Below are 18,585 nucleotides of genomic sequence, written 5' to 3'. Positions count from 1 at the left end.
TACATGAAAAACCCCAATGCTCGCTAAGACCACCCAACCTTACTACACTCAATACACGGGGGTGGGCGGATGGATCCCAATGTGGATTGGGTCTGGATCAGGTTCATAGTGGTGTCGTCTTTTCCGGCTGATTTGACTGAAAAATCAAAGGATCTGGGGGAGCCACAGTGATAGCAACTCTAATATATTAGTATCAATATTTCAGCCTTTTCTCTTGACACTGTGCCCTTGAACTATATAATAGCATAGCAGTTTCATTTCACAAACCACTCATGAATCCAATGAAGGGAAGATCATGTTTATAAAAAAAGAAAAACTGGCCATGTGTCTGTTCACTAAATAAAAGTAGACACAAGAATCTTTCCAATGTGATTCATAGTACTTCGTTTCCCATTCCCAAAAGGGTTTCCCTTTCGTTTGTTCAAAAATGTTCATTTAGAGGCGTCAAGTTAGTAAAATTAAGACCAAAATTATTTTTTTTTCAAAACTTCTACTCCTCTTCAACTTCTTTGACGTCTTACTTGATCTTTATTAGCAACAAATTGATGAGATAATTCTATTAAAACGTTCTGATTTCAGTTCAAGTGCATACAATGTGTATTTAATTGTCAATAATAGTTTGTTGTTCGTTTTATTTTGAAGAACCGACGGAAGTGACGCAGTTACGTGTACTTTACACTGAGCGGAGATCCTCTCCACGTTCTTGTTGAATGTTTGCTTGGGAGGAGGAGTAGAGTCCGTCAAAGTTGCGCTGGTCAGTATCTCCGGTCTCCGTGGAATGACCAACATTTATTTTACGTTTCCGTGTTTCTCGTGTGGACGACACAGTTGAGACGTCACAAGTTGAGAGTTTTTGTACAAAGTTCCAGTTTCACCTGTGATACAAGAGGAGCAAGCGTCTTCAAGTCATCATAGCAAAGCAGAGTAAGCGGACGTCGGTTTTTATTCTTTATAGTCTCTTACTTTCCTCTATCGACATATTGTGTTTGTTCGACAACAACAAACTAAGCAACTTTACACTCATTTGCAAATGGCGCTCTCACCATACTTGACACCAACGCTAGAAGGTAGGGGTGTCCAATGTGTGGCACGTGAGCATACTATATTACACTCGTTTGCTTTAGTGCCTACAATGCAAAGCTAAGACTTTAAGCTTGGCACTATTAAATGTTTTCAACATTAAGCAGCCTCATAATGTTCATTTTTTTAAACAATACTGGATTTGTTAATTAATTAATGATCAAACACCCATCTGATTTTATGACAGGAAGTAGTAACTTTTAAAGTTGTCATTTAATACGATGCATTGATTTTTTTTTGTGGTGGACCGCCACAAACAAATTTGGCCCGCAGCAATCTGATCCGATACGAGGACATCCACAATTGACTTCCTGGACTTCAAGGTGTTTTTGGAATAGAGTTGCCCCCAGGCCACTGCTACGTGCGTGTGTATCATTCAAGGTGCTGTTAAAATGAAAATGAGGTACCTGCTGTTCCTGGGTCTGTGTGCGCTGGTGAGCCTGCACAGCCGTACGGGCGCCGTGTCCCAGACTCCATCCTACGGAGAACGGGGCTCAGATTTTGGGATGCAGGTGTTTCAGCAGGTAGCCCGCTCCAAGCCCCTGGAGAATGTAGTCCTTTCACCCCACGGAGTGGCCTCTGTCCTTGGCATGCTGCTGTCAGGAGGTCACGGGGGAACCCGCAAGCAGATCCTGGGTGCTCTCCGTTACAAAAAAAACGGTAACTTCTATTCAAGTCTAAAGATGAGCCGATCTCGCACGACATAAACACAAGCTCTACTTTTTCATTTGTGCAGGACCGTACAGGATGTTGAGGAAACTGCACAAAACCTTGACAGCCAAGTCCAACCAGGACGTCGTTCTCATCGCCAACGGCGTGTTCAGCCAGCAAGGCTTCCCCATGGAGAGAGGCTTTGTTGACACCAACAAAGCCAACTTCCAGTGTGAGAGCAAGACCATGGACTTTAGCGACCCCCAGGGGGCAGCAGATAAGATCAATGCCTGGGTGGGCAACAAAACCAAAGGTATGAATGGTTGTGCTTCAAAACAATTTGCGCACATTTGATGAAATAGTTGTGAAATATTCTTTCAGGTCACGTGACCAGACTGGTCAGAGCTGACATGCTGGATGCTGCCCTGGCCCGCTTGGTCGTGGTCAACGCCATTTACTTCAAAGGCTTATGGAAGTCCCGTTTTCAGCCCGAGGACACCAAGATGAGGCCCTTCACCGGCGGCAATGGCGATGTGTTCAAAGTCCCTATGATGTCTCAGCTGTCAGTCTTCAACATCAGTGAGTCCTTTTTGTACACTGCAGTACATTTACAGTCGCTGAAGCTGTGTGCTAAATCTGCTCACTAAATGCACCTAGCCGCCGGAGGAAGGATTTGGGAACGGATAGATTTTGAAGTTTATTTGGAACACGTTAAAATATTCATGCACAATAGCTTTTTGTCAAGATGCATTTCAAGCATAACTTCCACTCTGACACAAATATGTTGCATTTGTGCAAATATCTAAACAATGATACCACAACATAAACGCCACAAAAGGGTTGTTTTACATCAAAATAACTATTTCTAAAGAGAACACCAGGAACCATGCAGAGGTTCTCATTGGGAGTGACCGGGATGGATAGGATCAGGAAGGAGTACATCAGAGGGACATTACATGTTAGAGGCCTTGGAGATAAAGTCCTTTAGGCCAGACTGAGATGGTTGGGACATGTCCACAGGAGACATAGTCAATATATTGGTAGAAGGATGCTGCCAGGTAGGAGGCGTAGAGGGAGACCAAAGAGGAGGTTTATGGATGTAGTGAAGGAGGACATTAGAGAGACAGATGCAGAAGACAGGGTTGGATGGAAGCCATTGATTTGCTGTGGCGACTCCTGAAGGGAAAAGCCCAAAGCCAACGAAAACTATTCATCATTTTCACATTTGGAACAAAATAGTGTGCACGCGTGTGAATGCGTATGCGTGTGCATGTGTTAACATGTCCCTAAAATGCCCATCACTTCCTGTGGTGTGTTTTTACATGCAAATGATTCATGCTGAGCTTTTATCAAATGCACATCTGCCATTTTGTGGCCATTTTTATGGCTTAAGTGTTCTAACAGTGACATCTATTAGCGCGCAGTTGCATCATCACCTCCTTTTTGCTCCTCACAAAAAACATATATAAATACGTCTTTGGCATTGAAGTTAAAGTTCTGACATAATTGGCTTTCTGAAACATGAACATAGATGTATGAGGATGGTGCAACGTGACTGTAAATGCACATTTGGCCAACATTTGGATTCATATTTGAGGCCAGTGGTACATTTTTATCACTTTGCAGCTAAATGCCTGAGCAGAAGGAAAGGCATCATTTAAAATGTCAGTCAGGGGGAATAGTGACGGGTCTGGTGTGAAAGTACCACGGCACAAGGGAAAACAAGGGAAACCAGAAAACCCAATCTGCATTTGTAAACTTTTTGGTAGGATCGTTTGGAAATGGTGCACCTTGTCACCCACAAAGCCTTTTCCAAGAAGAGCCAAAAGGCTGCTATTCATACACAAATACACGTGGCAATGACTCAAAGGTCCATTTATTATAGTCAGTCAAGCCGCAAGCCATAATACAGTGACTTTCAAGACAGCAAAATGACACGCTGAAATAAAAATGAATGCAAAGAAACAAAAAACGTTGTAATTGTGTTAAATACAGACACATGGGACCAAAGTCAAGGAAGCAAGGAATGTACTGCTGTTCTTGTGTCAAAAATAAAACATACAAGCTACAAATAAAAGAAAATGCTGCTAGACCTATTATTGTTTTCAAGGCCAAAGTGTCTGAAATATTCAACTATATATTATTTTCAACGATACCGCGACCCTCGTGAGGAAAAGCGGTAGAAAATGAATGAATGAATGAACTGTTTTTAAGTAAAAAATACATGTTGTGCACGACTACAATAACCACAAAGTGGCAAAACTCCAGGGCAGGGCAACGCCTCACCTTGTCGAAATAAAACATTTGGCTCCATCCAACAATGGGAAAATTCTACACCGATCGTACACTACTTGGTATAGAAGGAGAGTTTGCCTGAGTATGTACTGGTGTGTGTTCTTTCAATTGCACACAGTGGTGTCATGGTACGCAGCAAGAAGACTTTTCCAGTAATGGTAGAATACTAATAGCAATAGTATAAATGGGGATGTTGGGCAACGTGGAGAATAAACGTAATGCTTGGCTAATTAGATGTTCTGACAGCGAAGGAGCGCCACCTTCACAGGATGCGCAAACTGGTGACTCTCTGTGGCAACCTCGGTCTGGTCATACTTGGACCATAACTTAGTCATAATGGGCCTTATGATCACAGCTTCAGGATCAAATCACAGGTCACACGTGACTTTGACGTGTGTGACTTTGTTGATCAAGTCGCTGTTTGTGCGGCACATTCCGTTGTGGCATCTGGACCACAGTTGCTCTTTTATCTTCTGGCAGTCCAGACTGATCACATCATCCCAAGATTGGGGAGTAAAGATTCCGGCACCAGCAGATGTCTTGAAAGAATAAGCTAGGAGCTGTGTTCTCGGCTCCAAAAAACCTTTTGACCTTCAAGAACACCCGCACCTGTTTAAACTGGTTGCTATTTAGTCTCTGATTTGTGGCGCGGATTTTCACTTCAAGGTTGGCGTGTTGACTTGATTTAATACAATGAAATAAATGAAATAACATGTCAAGATCACATGTTCTCTCACAGCACTGCATAACAACCACACAACACTGTGGAAATCATCCCACTGTAAAAATGATATTTTACAAAGCATTTATGACAGGGTACTTTTTCCATAGTATGCAAAATAAAGGGATTTGGGGGTTGATTTTGTACATTAAAGAAGCTAATTCCTTGTTGGTCAATACATGAAAAAGCTGGCTGAACAAAACATCCTAGCCGTGTGTTGTACGTGTGTGTTGTTTAATAATATACTGTATGTCACCAAACTGGATTCATTCGGTTTTTAGAATATGTGGAGGGCCGGCCTAAAATGGCCAGCAGTTTGGGCACCATTGATCCATACGGTTACCATAATTAAAATTGCTTGTTCTTTATGGATGATAAATTGTGCTGGATGTGATTGAAATGTAGACTTTTATATTTGACACAAACTATGGCATTGGTGTGCATTACATATTAATGCTGCACTTGTTACCTTGCATCTTAATGAAATATGCAAATACAGGAGGTAGTGCGTGGTAACACGAGGGGCGCCGGTAAATGTTTGACTCAACCGTTTCTTCCACCAGGCATGGCCACCACGCCGCAGGGAGTGGATTACAAGGTGCTGGAATTGCCCTACCACGGCAACACAATCACCATGCTCATTGTTATGCCTGCTGAGGAGGACACGCCCCTGTCTCACATCACCCCGCATATTAACACGGCCACGGTGCAGAGTTGGAGCAAAGGTATGCGCATGAGGAAAGTGCGTCTTCTCATCCCCAGGTAAGATAACCGTAGACCAGCGACAGTTTCAACTTGCCGACTAACCGTGGCCGTCTCTAGGTTCACTGCTGATGCTGAAGTGGATTTGAAGGCCCCCCTGTCGGTGCTGGGTTTAACAGACATGTTCAGCCAAGACAAAGCGGACTTCAGGCACCTGAGTGAGTGGAAGTTCAGTCGGTCCGTCCCAAGCATGAGGCAATGTCCGTTGCTTATGAGTAGGGCTTAAAGGTATGTAGGGATTGTTAGCCGTTTACTGCCGATAGCCAGGATGACTGATGTCATGTTTCCATATCCAGTGTGAAAGTCAGCACATCATTCCTTTCTCCCTGAAATGGCAGGAAGGTGCAATAGCGCCCCCCTGTGGTGATGGGCCCAGAGAGGCATTGTTCTTTGGTCCTGTAAAGATCTTCTACTGAGATTTTCAGAGTGATGCACTCACGTTTTCATTCATGTTGTTTTTTGCCTTTTAGCAATGTCTGATTAGCAAGAGTGATGATGTCACACACTTGCCGCCATATTTTAGCATGGCAAAATAGTCAAAGTCTTGTATTGCGATTTAGTTGATGGACATTGTGGTATTAACGGCAGTGTGTTTGTAGGTGCTGAGCCTGTGTATGTCTCCAAGGCCCTTCAGAAAGCCAAAATAGTGGTGGATGAAGATGGAACCAAAGCAGCGGCGGCCACCAGTGAGTTGTTTTGATTTGTTTTTTTAATAATTGCTCAGGCCCGTTCCTGAAAGGCTGAATTGAATTAACTCAAGGGTTTTGGGTTCTCGAGCAGCTGATTTGAATCCATCAATTCTGAGTATGTTCATTCTGAGTTCATCGTGGGCATGACCGCAATAAAAAGCCACCGCCAAGCCCTGCTAAAATGGCAAATGTTGATCCAAAATCAGACAATGTCAACAGCATGCTAGCACGGGACATTTAAGACATTGAAAAGATGCCTTCAAAAAGATAATGCTACGTAGCCTGATGCCATGTAGTATTCTACGTTGGTCACTGGCATCAGTAATGTTACTGTAATGTTCATTGAGGCAAAAAAGCATCAGAATTGAGCGCCAGAATAACAGGAATTTATTGAAAGATTGAATTATGTCCATTCTGCTTGGACATGTGCCAGGTTAGGAAGGAATCCACAGACTTTCCGTCAGGGTTTTCATATTGACAGTTTTCACTCCACCTGCATTGTGGAATACATCCCTGGTGTCGGTGTCATAACATCTCCTCCTACTTTTGTCTGGTGTCCAGCTGCAATTTTGATGGCTCGGTCCTCTCCTCCTTGGGTTTCAGTGGACAGGCCTTTTCTCTTCCTCATCCGACATAACCCAACCGGTACAGAACACCTTCTCCGTCTTCATATCCGTCCTGTATTTGTATACCACATCCTTCTTGGCCCTTGGTTTGGTCAGGTTGACACCTCTCTGCTTCCATCCTCAGGTACCCTCCTCTTCATGGGCCAAATCAACCAGCCTTGAGCTCGCTGACCACATGTGACGACACGGGGCTAGCGTGTGCATGGAGACACGCGTACATATGCAAGCATACACACTTTACTGTAGATGGTATTTCTTTTATTGCTTTTTATGTTGCTTCAATGCGTAACAACAAAATTAGAAAGGTTTTTTTGCTATTTTCCAGATGTTTTTTTTTCCGTACATCTGGAATTTGTTTTTAATGGACTTTGAATGTTGTTTGTGTATTTTATTAACTCTGGAGTGAGACACATGATTTAATTGTCATTTGAATTTTATTTTATTTCAATGTATCTTCTTTCCAGTCGTACTTAAGTTATGGCCATGGTTGTAATGACTTGCTTTGAGAGCAATAAATACATATTTATGAGCTCATCCAACCCCCATTTGTTCTACCATTTACATATCGTTTGGCATCTCTAGCCAAGTCTTTCTCTGGAGTTTTCATAGTTTCTGTGATATTAACCAAACATTATTATTTAGTGTAAATGTCTGAAGTTGTAATTTTGTCAGTTTAAATAATCGACCTGACGATACAATAATTATATTAGATTTGATAGCTGCCATGGCCACATCCATCTACTGGAAAACTTTGTTGGGATTATCCCAACTGTACTATTCTGTAGTGGAAGCTAAATGAACTGAAAGAAAATCGGGAAAGTACTGGAAAAGTAATGCATACGTGTAGTAAAACACTGAGCGGTGGTCACCGGTATGTTGCCATACATTGACGATGAAAAGTTGTCACGTGATAAATTCAACAGATCTCGTCAAGTTCTCATACTCAACTGTTGACAAGACTTTGAAGCAAATTTTGAGGAAAATTCAACCTTAAACTTTAGACACTTGCCTCATCGTATGACGATTTCACATCACGTGGAAGACCAGTATAACACTTTAAACATACATAGTCTGAAAAGTTGGAGGTGTAAACATGTAAGACAAGGTTGTGTATTGTCTCACGTGCCACGCGAGGCATAAACCAACTGAGCAGCTGCTTGGGGCCCCGTGACCACTAGGGGGCACCCTTAATCCCTGGGATTACAATCTAACTACAACAAAAAGATCTGATATCTAGTTTTAATGTGTTCGTAATGACAGAGTAGAACATTAGAATATTGGCAGTAGTAGAGGACCCCAAAATCAAATCCAATTTTGCCCGCGTGTTTATCGTTTAAAGATACAACTGCATTATAAAGTGTACCATTCAGGGTCTGTGGTCATGTTTTACTGTAGAAAATGACCCCGAGGAACCTCAAACCGGCCATGGAATTTTGCTCAAAATACGGTTCTATCACGGTAACTTTAGTTTCCCATCTGGCGACAAATCCTTGGCGACTTCTTTGCAGGCATTACGGTAATCACCATAGAGTCTCTGTTGTGTGTCAGCTGATCCACTTGGACTGGCTAGGAAGAGAATTAGCAGCAGGAAAACCAGTACTGGCGGGACTAAACCATGGCAGCCGAAATCCATTCGAGGCCTCAGAGCGCCAGGCCGGTTCTTCTGAACAAAATCGAGGGACACTCAGACTCTGTCACGGTAGCGGTTTTAATCCCGAAGGAGGATGGAGTGATCACAGTCAGCGAAGACAGGTGACTTCCCAACCTATTTTAGCCACCATGTTAGCTTCGGTGGAGTAGCTACCCGGCTAGCTACGTTATGTACTCGCTCTCCTCATGATTTTTCTTTTATTGGTGGCTTAGGAAAATGTTAAAATCGCGCAAGCAATACTAAAACAACCGACAGCAACCCCTAATCGGAGAATTCGTTTGACGAGAACGTTTGTTTGGTTCGTCGAAGTTAGCAAGTCCTTACCTTTAACATAGTTTACCAAACATGATAAAGCCATGTTAATTGAGTCCCTGTAATTATCCCCGCATATATGGATATATTCTTTGTTTGCATCATTTCTATTTTGTAGTAGTCGCTTGTGCGATAAAACATCCTTTAAGACACCGAACCAGTAACTGGATGGTTACACTACAGGCAGCCATTAACAAATAAAAAAGCTTCCAATAATGTAAAATGTATTCATCAAAGCTTATTTAGTCTTACTTCATGTGATAATTCAATTCGCCGCCAACTTTTTTTCCATGTTAATCGCGCAATGACTGCGGGCGACGTCCGGTGAGCGTCACTTTGAAAGCGTCACATTTTTAAAACCTCTCCTTTCAAACGTCTGTGGTTACAACAGTGAAAGCATCAGAGCACAATATGACACTAAAGATTCAGTGACGAAACAAAAAGACGTCTGCTTGCTGGGTGGCTGCACTAGCCGCCATCATGGCTTGCAAGGAAGCAGCAGCATCATTTCAAATCATTGGGAAGTGATGCGCGTTTCATAACAATTGAAAGCCACTTTATGTTAAGGGAAGTTGGAAGCATTCACCTTAAGGTTATTGCTGTCATTTCTGATGTTACTGTACATACATGTGACAGCAAATGAAAGCACCTTATGACTCACGTGACTTTATAGTACAGCATGTATACACTCATTAAGTACACATGTACATGCAAGTCTGGCAATCAGTTCACCATCCCCCAGCATATGTATATATTATACAAGACTTGCTCACTAGGCATTGAAACAGGGCCACCCACACCACGGACTCCATAACCGATCAATATGAATGTATTCAATATGAGGCACTTTGACCAAGATCATAAATTCACGTTTCAGTTTGTTAGTGCACTTTAAGTAGGAGTTACATCCCTTCCTGCAAAAATGGGGGAAATTGCAAGAGACGTGCAAGTGGCCTGCATGAATTTTCAAACACAGAAAGTAAAACTAAAACTACCAGGGAGGCAGGAAGTGAACAAACATAACAGTAACAGATTGTAAAAGTACCAGATGGAGGGGTCAGATTTAATAAGCGTTGCTTCTTCCTACTCCTTTCATACACATGGAACTGTGAATTGATTTATGTGATGTAGTCCATTGATGTAGGCCATCACTATACTTTGCTGGCATAGCTAGACGAACAAAGATACATTGTTGATCATTTTTGGACCAGTTCAGTGAGATTGGATCATTTCCTGAGGCACACGCAATGATCTCTCACAACAAGCTATTGTGACGAGGCATAGGGGTTAGGAATCACTCGAAGACATCTTGTGAGTGCACACACTGTTGTACTATTCTTTTTCAAGGTTAAAGAGTACTCGAGTGTGGCACATTTGGAACACTGTTGTGTTTATTGCATTCTGCATTTCATCTCCAGAACCATTCGGGTTTGGCTGAAGAGAGACAGCGGTCAGTACTGGCCTAGCATCTACCACACAGTGTCCTGTAAGTATAAGACTGCACTAGTGGGATCAGTGGGATTTTTGTAGGTTACAGCTTTTCAAACGGGTTTTATAATTGTGGAAAATTCCGTTCATTAGACACACAAGCCAGCATAAAGTGATGTGCCAGTGGTGATTATTTCCATGTCTCCCTCTCAGCTCCCTGCTCTTGTATGTCATACCACCATGACAGCAGACGTATCTTCATTGGCCAAGACAATGGGGCTGTTGTGGTGAGAGAATTAACATGCATCGTATTTCTCGCTCGAAAATGATCTTCCATTGGAGAAGCTCTTTGGTTTAACCATTTAAACCAAAGAGCTTCTCCAATGGAACTTCTCCAAATGCCTTTGAGGGAGGGTTGGTTGTTTGATTTTAAACTCGTTTTTTGTTTGCTTCCCCCGAAGGAGTTCCTCATCTCTGAAGATTTCAACAAGATGAACCATGTAAAAACATATCCAGGTGAGATGATATAATGACATATTTAAATCAGTTGAGGGAAAGGTGGGGCGGGATGTAACCGAAGCTTGTCTGTGGGTTTCTCATTTCTTGAGTTTCCTGCGGCTATTGTTTCTCTATTCCTATTTGATGAAACCAATTGAACCAAAAGCAGTTGTTTTATTTGTAGTCCACATCAGCATTTCTCAACTCCTCCACACACAATACAATACAAGAGTTGAATCGAAAACATTAAGTGACGAGAAAAGTCTGTGCTACACAAAAAGAAATCAATAAATAAAATGTGTTATTCATTGTGGCTTGATGCTTTGTCCACCGTGCAAGACAAAAAGCAAAAAAATCATCAGTAGTTATCACAAAAATGTCTCTGAAGTGACTTTACTTCTCAAAGGAGAAGGAAAAAAGAGTGTTTGCAAGGAAATCAAGTATATTAAACCCAGATGGTTACTTTTACTCCTTTAGTTTTAGTTTTTTGCTGTTAATTGGTTCCAGACGGGGATAAATGAATTTCTGCCAAGTTACAGAATAATTTCATTGTATGTGACTACCTATATATTTGACTTTCTAAATAGTTTTACCAATATTAGAGCCCATAGACATGAAATAGCACCCCTATAGTAACCTTTACATTCCTATTATTATTAGTTTTCACCACATTGCGCAACACTAATGCAGGGTAGCTTGATCACTGCAGGGACAAGCTACCCTGCAGGCAACCAAGCTAACTACCAAGCCAACTAGTTATATCCAATTTATTTGTATAGTAAACTTAAGAAATGGGGTCAAACGGAGTGGGGAAGAAGGCCAAAGAAGCCAAAAATGTACCACTTCCACACAAACTATTTTACTTGCATCACTATCGAGGACCGCAAACCACTAGCAAAAACTGATACCATTGGGCCAAAAAAAAGGAAAGGAAAGGATGCGCCACAAAACACAACAAGTTTGAATTATTCACCAAGATAAACAAATCTATAAAAAGGATATCCGTTTTCACCTCTGCTTTCCAGGGAACGAACATTAGCATAATAAGAATTCTGAGCAATGCAAGTCGTCCGGGGGTAACAGGTAAACAATCCAGATAATCGACATCAAAAATAGACATCTCTCAGAAGGCCATCCTTTATTAAGATTGATGCAGGAACAAAACATCTGAGGGGATTTGGCTGACTAAGTCTGGATTAGTTTGCATCAAGAGACCCAGAGGGGATCAGCACTGAGAAAGGCCACGTTGATGTTCAAACTCCTACACGTTTCCATGAATGAATCTAACAGATTAAGCACGATGCATATGCATTGCAGCTCACCAGAACCGAATATCCGATATGGTGTTTACCCTGGAGAGTGAGTGGTTGGTGAGCACCGGGCATGACAAGAGCGTGAGCTGGATGTGCACCCAGAGCGGCAGCATGCTGGGGAGACACTACTTCACTTCCTGGGCCTCCTGCCTACAGTATCCTTCATTTACTTGTTGTGTATGAAGTACATCATTGTCTCTTTCAAGTGGTTTTTCAATAAAACCCTAACTCTTGGCTCAGATATGATCATGAGACCCAGCACGCCTTTGTCGGCGATTACTCGGGGCAGATCACACTGTTGAAGCTGGAGAGGACCACCTACTCTATCATCACTACGCTGAAGGGCCATGAAGGTACATGCATATACGTGACTGATAACGTGTTCATCATGCAAGGTATTGATGTGTCAAATTTCCTGTGCAGAGAGGATGTTGTCTTGCACCAGCATGGGTATTGCTGCCCAACCTACACCTTTGTTCTATTATCAGAGCGACGGTTCATCTGGCCTACTATTAATGATAAACTGCACCTTGCATGATAGCAATAAACCATATCACTGCACTCACATGGATCCACACGTGGTGTGCTTGGTCTTGTGCGAGCACACACACACATAGGCGTGTAACCTGGAAGTGCTTCAGCAGGTAGTATAAGGCCACCCTGCACAATAGAACTAAATGACCTGAGGGGAAATTTGCACTCAAATTAAATGGCTGAGCTAGTATTTTGTAGATATACTTGCTATGATACACGGGCTGTTAGGAGTTGGTACTTTGTTGTCTTTACCATGTATCATGTTTCATCATGCTGAGCTTTATTTTTGTTCCTTGGTTTAGTGCAGTCTTTCAGAATGAAAATGAATTTCCTTGAACTGCTGGTTTGTGTTTATATCAAGCAGTTTGCATTTCCGCAAAAAGCAGCTCTGCAAGCCAATGCTTCCAGTTGACATTGTTGTTCAAGTTGGCGACTTTTCAGACCCAATTAGCGGCAAGGGACAATACGAACGACTATAACTGGAAACATGTTGTTGTCGCTTACTGTTCAGTATGACGTTGTCTTAAAATGTCATGGAATAATCCTGGAAACTAATTTCAGTGAAAGATGGGAATCCTGCTTTTTGCACTTGTAGCTGTGACAAATCAACAGGACTTGATAACATGGAAAACATTTGCAAAGCCACTCCAACGCTCCCCCGTGTTCTAATTTATATCGTCTTTTAAGTAAGTTGAGAACAGGGCGAGGAAGGATGACTCATCTGACCAGATGATAATATCCATGACTCCACATTGTTTCACTGCACAACATTCTATTTGGCCTTCAAATGTGGCATTGGAAGAGCCACAGCATACAAATGTATCCTTTCTTATATCGCTACCCAACTCACAGGGTGTGCTGCTGTGTTTACACTGTACAACTCTGTACACACTTTGTAACAACTAATATGACCCTGCAGAGATTTTCTATTCTGTGTATATTTACAAATTTAGTCGAAGTCGCATAGAGATGATAAAATGAACTTATAGGATTGTTTTTGATTGATTCATTTACTGATTATATTGCATTTTAAAGGTGGCAAAAACTTCCCATGTCGCTTTATGAGTCTACTTGTCCTATAATACTTTGTCAAGTCATAGAGGCCAGAAGTGTCCAATGCTCATTGAAAGCCCAGTAAAGACTCAGCATAAGCAGTTTTCCTTTCATGCACTAGGTGGCACCAAAAAGCAAGCTCTGTGGTTTATCCAGCTGTATCAGGTGACGTATATTTTCCAGGCAGCATAGGAGCATTGTGGTGGGACCCCATCCAGAGGCTGCTCTTCTCAGGGGCGTCTGACCACAGCGTCATCATGTGGGACATTGGAGGACGCAAAGGGCGGACCCTACTGTTGCAGGGACACCAGTAAGTCCTGCAGGCCCCTGTTGTGTTATTGTATAAGCGTAAGTGACCTAAAACCAAGAACAGCCATAAAACAAATGCAAGTGTTTGGATGTTGCTGTGCTCCTGTTGGCTCTTGTTATACACAGACCTGAGTGGTGGTACTAACAGCAGACTACCTGGTCCTTATCACCACCCCAGTTTTTCAAATGTTTGGTCACGATTATGGAGTGTCATTTTACTTTAAAGCTAGTGGGGTAGATACAGATGATTGACGTTTTACGCTAGAGCCCCTTCAACATGTGAGTAATGTTGGTATTTTAATGGCCTAATGGCTTTCTCTGACTCCTTCAGTGAGCGTGTCCAGGCCCTGTGCTACATGCAGTTGACCAGGCAGTTGGTGTCATGCTCAGCTGATGGAGGCATCGCCGTGTGGAACATGGACACAGCCAGAGAAGAGGTTTGTAGCATCAGTACTTTACAACAAATGTGGATTGTCACCAACCAAGGTGCTGAGAAATATCTGTTGTGTATATTATCGCAACTTTTATTTCTGGTGATGTAATGCAACTACAGGCACCTCAGTGGTTGGAAAGCGACTCCTGTCAGAAGTGTGAGCAGCCTTTCTTTTGGAATGTCAAGCAGATGTGGGACACCAAGACTCTGGGACTAAGACAGGTAGGGTTCATTTATAGCAGTTTTTACTGAATATGTAATACTCTGTATGCATGTTTACTGTGCTACAGCACCACTGCAGGAAGTGTGGCAAAGCTGTGTGTGGTAAATGCAGTTCTAAACGCTCCACGTACCCACTCATGGGCTTTGAGTTCCCAGTGCGAGTGTGCGACGCCTGTTTTGACTCCATCAAGGAGGAAGAGTAAGTCAAGTCTTATGGTTACATTTGTGTTTAATTCATTTTCTCTTTTCTTAACAGTGTAGGGCAAGCCTGATTAACTGTGTTTGTTTGTTTGTGTGTATTGCAGTCGAACACCACTGGCCACATTCCATGAGGGCAAACACAGCATCACTCGCATGAACATGGACCCATCCAGAGGCCTGATGGTCACCTGCGGAAGTGACCGCATTGTGAAGGTTGTCAGTTCTTTTCAAGCCGCTTATTTAATGTGTGTGTGTGTGTGATCAGCCCAGCCCAGCTCAGCTCAAATACAAATGTGTTTCTGTTCCAAATGGTCTGACAAAAACTGAAAGGTTCGAAAACTGGAGCAGTTTTTTCCATCGGTAATAATACAAATGCAATCAATCAGTTCCAAACACCTCAGAAAACCCCAATTTTTTTAGAGGACAATACTCGTTTTACATGCAGAATACAAGACAAATAAGTACCTAAATGAACATTTAACATGACTTTTACTGTTGTTGGTGGACACAATGATGAGTGGAGGGTGGAGGAGAGTGGACAGAAGAGCCAAGCGGACGCTGTTTTACTCTTGTCCAGGGGTTGGGAACCATACCATTCCATTCTCTTTTCCATTGGCTTATCCGGGTCGCGGGGGCAGCAGTCTCAGTAGGGAAGCCCAGACTTCCTGGCCCCTGGCCACAGCCTCCAGCCCCACCAGGAGGACACCAAGGCGTTCCCAGGCCAGCTGTGAGACATAATCCCTCCAGCGTGTCCTAGATCTGCCTTCTCCCGGCGGGACAGAACGCGTCACCAGGGAGGCGGACTTGATGCCCGAGCCACCTCAACTGGCTCCTCTCGATGCGGAGGAGAAGCGGCTCTACTCTGAGCCCCTCCCGGATGACTGAGCTCCTCCCCCTATTCCTTAGGGTGAGTCCAGCTACCCTACAGGGAAACTCATTTGAGCCGCTTGTATCCGTGAGCTCGTTGTTTTGGTCACGACCCAAAGCTCATGACCGTAGGTGAGAGTGGGAACATAGATTGACCGATTCGGCTCTCTTTTCACCACGGCGGTCCGGCACAGAGACCGCATTACTGCAGACGCTGTGCCAATCTGCCCAATAGATCTGACGCTCCAACCAAGCGGTCCGCATTCCGAGTTGTTCATCGCGGATTCTATGAACAATGAAATAACATACACAATAGAAAGGATGAAATGATTCCTTGCTTGATTCACTAACGTGTGGATGCTTTGTCTCATTACCATTTTTGCCATATGATAACAGAGACGGCGTACTGAAAAAACTGAAAAACAGACATGTATTTTTGGCAATGTCAAAAACAGAGGCGTATGAAAACCAAGGTTTCACTGCCATAGTTATAAATATAGAATACTATATAAAATACTATAATGCTTGTGGGTAAAGGGTGAACATTGTCTACCAACACACTTTATAAACATTTCTGTGTATGAAACTCTGGACTATTACAGTGAAATGATATACTGGGCTCGCTCAGCACTGCTCCAGTTGTTCATTTTGCAGCAGGTACTCTCAGGTACATCCTTCCTGAGATTAATAGTAAAGAAACGCCTTCCTCCCCCATCGCAGCGCTTTACAGTCTTTGCAAATTGCATATTTTCAGTCTGAAGGCATTGCCTACCATGGAAATACTAAACTGGCAAGTTTGTTGCTGTATGGTTGGGCACTGATATCATTATCGTAAGAAAAAAAACAATACCAATACCTCATTTTATGCCAACATCGACCGATAATATCCCAAGATATCCTGGCCCTGTTATGACCCATGGGAACATATTTAAAGAGGACACAGGAGCCTGTAAAAGTAAGTCACCAAAGTTTATTGATGCATAAGCTAAAAAAAACAAGAAAAAAAGCCCTGATGCGCTGGCACGAAAAAAGACACCTAAACCGAAAACAGGACAGCGGTTCACACCAGGACAAGCAAGAAGTAAAAACAAAACCCAGCCCTCTGCTCAGCGTTATGCCAGCTGATCGGCCCTGCAGCATGCCCAGGTAGTGCCAACCTGCCGCAGACCAGCACGGTGAGTGGAAGGTGGAGGGCGGAGAGAGAACGTGCAGAGCACACCCGCATTCATTTATGGGCGCCAAAAAGGGCGGGGCCTATTAGCTGCTTCCTACAACACAAAACAAAAAGATGTAGCACAACAAAACAGTGCTCAAACATAACAGACCCTCACTGGTAAAAGTTTGGACACCCAAGCTTGACTTGGATTTTATGACGATGATTCGCCTCGTTTCAAGTTCTGCTGTGGTCTAAAAAGATGCTAGTCTGTTTCCTGACTACACCATGTCAAACATTGTCGACACTGAATTTCCACCTTGAGGGAATATAATCAATGGAAAAATGACACTTGTCATTTCTTTGTGTCTTCCCTTGGGTTATTTGTCTTCACAGATCTGGGATATGACGCAGGTAGTTGGCTGTAGCTTAGCAACAGGCTTCTCTCCACGCTGATTGGTCCAGCCCTCTCTTCCGGTGTCATGGAAACCCCTCTGTACAGTGCATCATTGCCATCATGCCTGGACTCTCCGGCTCCTGGGGGATGTTCGTGTGTGCGTGTGCGAGTGCTGGTAGCGTATGTCCACATGTCCTGTCCTTGATCCTTTGGTATGATCTTTTAATTCCCGCTCTACAAGAATGTATGTGTGATGTTTTTCCTTACCCCGCACAGCACACTGCACCGCACCACACCACACCACACCAAGCACAACAGCGTGTGTATGTTATGTCAAATTAAAGTTTGATTTGATTTCTGTAAATGTGTAGATGTGTGCATGTACCCTAAATACTCCTCCGGTGGGACGAGTGTTGATATTAGTGTTTACAATGAATACTTCTGATACTTCTTTTGACACATATTTTCAAATCCTTTAAAGTACTGTAATATTCCCAAAGTCCAGTCCGGCCATTGCATGCCTCAGCTGCATATGCTTGCATTTGCGTTTCACTTTGCTACATGTACAAAAAGTAGAAATGTCCACTCGTATTCCCTACTTTGTGGGTCTTTTTCACCGGTTGGCCTTAAATCACACTCAGGATGTTTTACATCAGTGGGCTGTCACTGGGCGGGGTCCTTTTCATTTGATGGTGTCACCATGACAACCTTGTGAATCCATGATGCATGGAGTCATGAAAGAGGTAGTGGTGCTGACCCGCACATCCCTCATCTGGTCACGAGTGAGGCGGAGGCGGGAGCATGTTGCTATAGCAACAGGTGATCTTTGGAAAGTCTCGCACCCTTTTTTGCAGCATCGTTAAACAAGGTGGAGGAATGTTTGTCGGTACATACACTAATCCACGTGTGGCATGGACTCCAATGCCTTTTGAGAATGACTTGTTGTGTAAGATGCATTATTTGAGCTTAATTGCATTTCCTACTTCCTTCTGCCACCAAGCACTTGGTTCATGTGAAATGATGCGTGTTGACTTCCCAGCTCTTACAGCTCTGCCTATGTTCCTTCAGAAGCCTTAAAGAGAGAAGGGCGCATTCCCAAAGCCTTTTCTATTGTCTTGTAATAGTTTCCCTAGTCACAAGTGGATGTATGCGTATGAGTGGATGTCTTTTTCTCTTTTGTTTGGAGTCATGTCCCCCCCCCCCATAAGCTCATCCCTGCACTGAATTGCACAACCTTTTTTTTTTTTTGCTAGTTTGTGAGTAAATTGATATGTTATAGATGTCTGCCTTCCATTGAAGTCCCCGATGTCCAAATGTAATCACGTTCCATTATTTTGATGACGTAGTGTATATTCACATTTGTAGTAAAGTATTTATTATCTATGTGAAG

General features: G+C 43.0%; 2 protein-coding genes across 3 annotated transcripts; both read left to right on the top strand.

The window, feature by feature from the left end:
• The first annotated feature begins 665 nt into the window (after positions 1–665).
• serpine2 (serpin peptidase inhibitor, clade E (nexin, plasminogen activator inhibitor type 1), member 2) lies at positions 666–7,358 on the top strand. 2 transcript variants are annotated; one of them, XM_058079362.1, is made up of 9 exons: positions 666–924; positions 1,354–1,740; positions 1,817–2,044; positions 2,113–2,310; positions 5,311–5,509; positions 5,570–5,667; positions 6,109–6,195; positions 6,760–6,843; positions 6,949–7,358. In XM_058079362.1, exons 2-9 carry the CDS (start codon positions 1,473–1,475, stop codon positions 6,984–6,986), a joined length of 1,200 nt encoding a protein of 399 aa, XP_057935345.1. In that variant the 5' UTR covers positions 666–924; positions 1,354–1,472; the 3' UTR covers positions 6,987–7,358. The 2 variants fall into 2 exon arrangements, with proteins under 2 accessions (XP_057935345.1, XP_057935344.1); XM_058079361.1 differs by having other exon boundaries at positions 667–924; positions 1,462–1,740.
• A 970-nt stretch (positions 7,359–8,328) lies between these two features.
• Positions 8,329–18,517, top strand: wdfy1 (WD repeat and FYVE domain containing 1). The gene is made up of 12 exons (XM_058079360.1): positions 8,329–8,576; positions 10,206–10,273; positions 10,429–10,502; positions 10,677–10,731; positions 12,031–12,181; positions 12,267–12,379; positions 13,797–13,923; positions 14,254–14,359; positions 14,476–14,577; positions 14,646–14,776; positions 14,883–14,991; positions 17,195–18,517. The coding sequence occupies exons 1-12, from the start codon at positions 8,440–8,442 to the stop codon at positions 17,252–17,254; spliced, it is 1,233 nt and encodes a 410-aa protein (XP_057935343.1). The 5' UTR covers positions 8,329–8,439; the 3' UTR covers positions 17,255–18,517.
• The last annotated feature ends 68 nt before the right edge of the window (positions 18,518–18,585 follow it).

Source organism: Doryrhamphus excisus, chromosome 8, assembly GCF_030265055.1.
Source record: "Doryrhamphus excisus isolate RoL2022-K1 chromosome 8, RoL_Dexc_1.0, whole genome shotgun sequence".
In the NCBI taxonomy this organism is placed as follows: domain Eukaryota; kingdom Metazoa; phylum Chordata; class Actinopteri; order Syngnathiformes; family Syngnathidae; genus Doryrhamphus; species Doryrhamphus excisus.
Note: the sequence above shows the minus strand (reverse complement) of the source record. Positions and strands in the feature narration are given on the sequence as shown.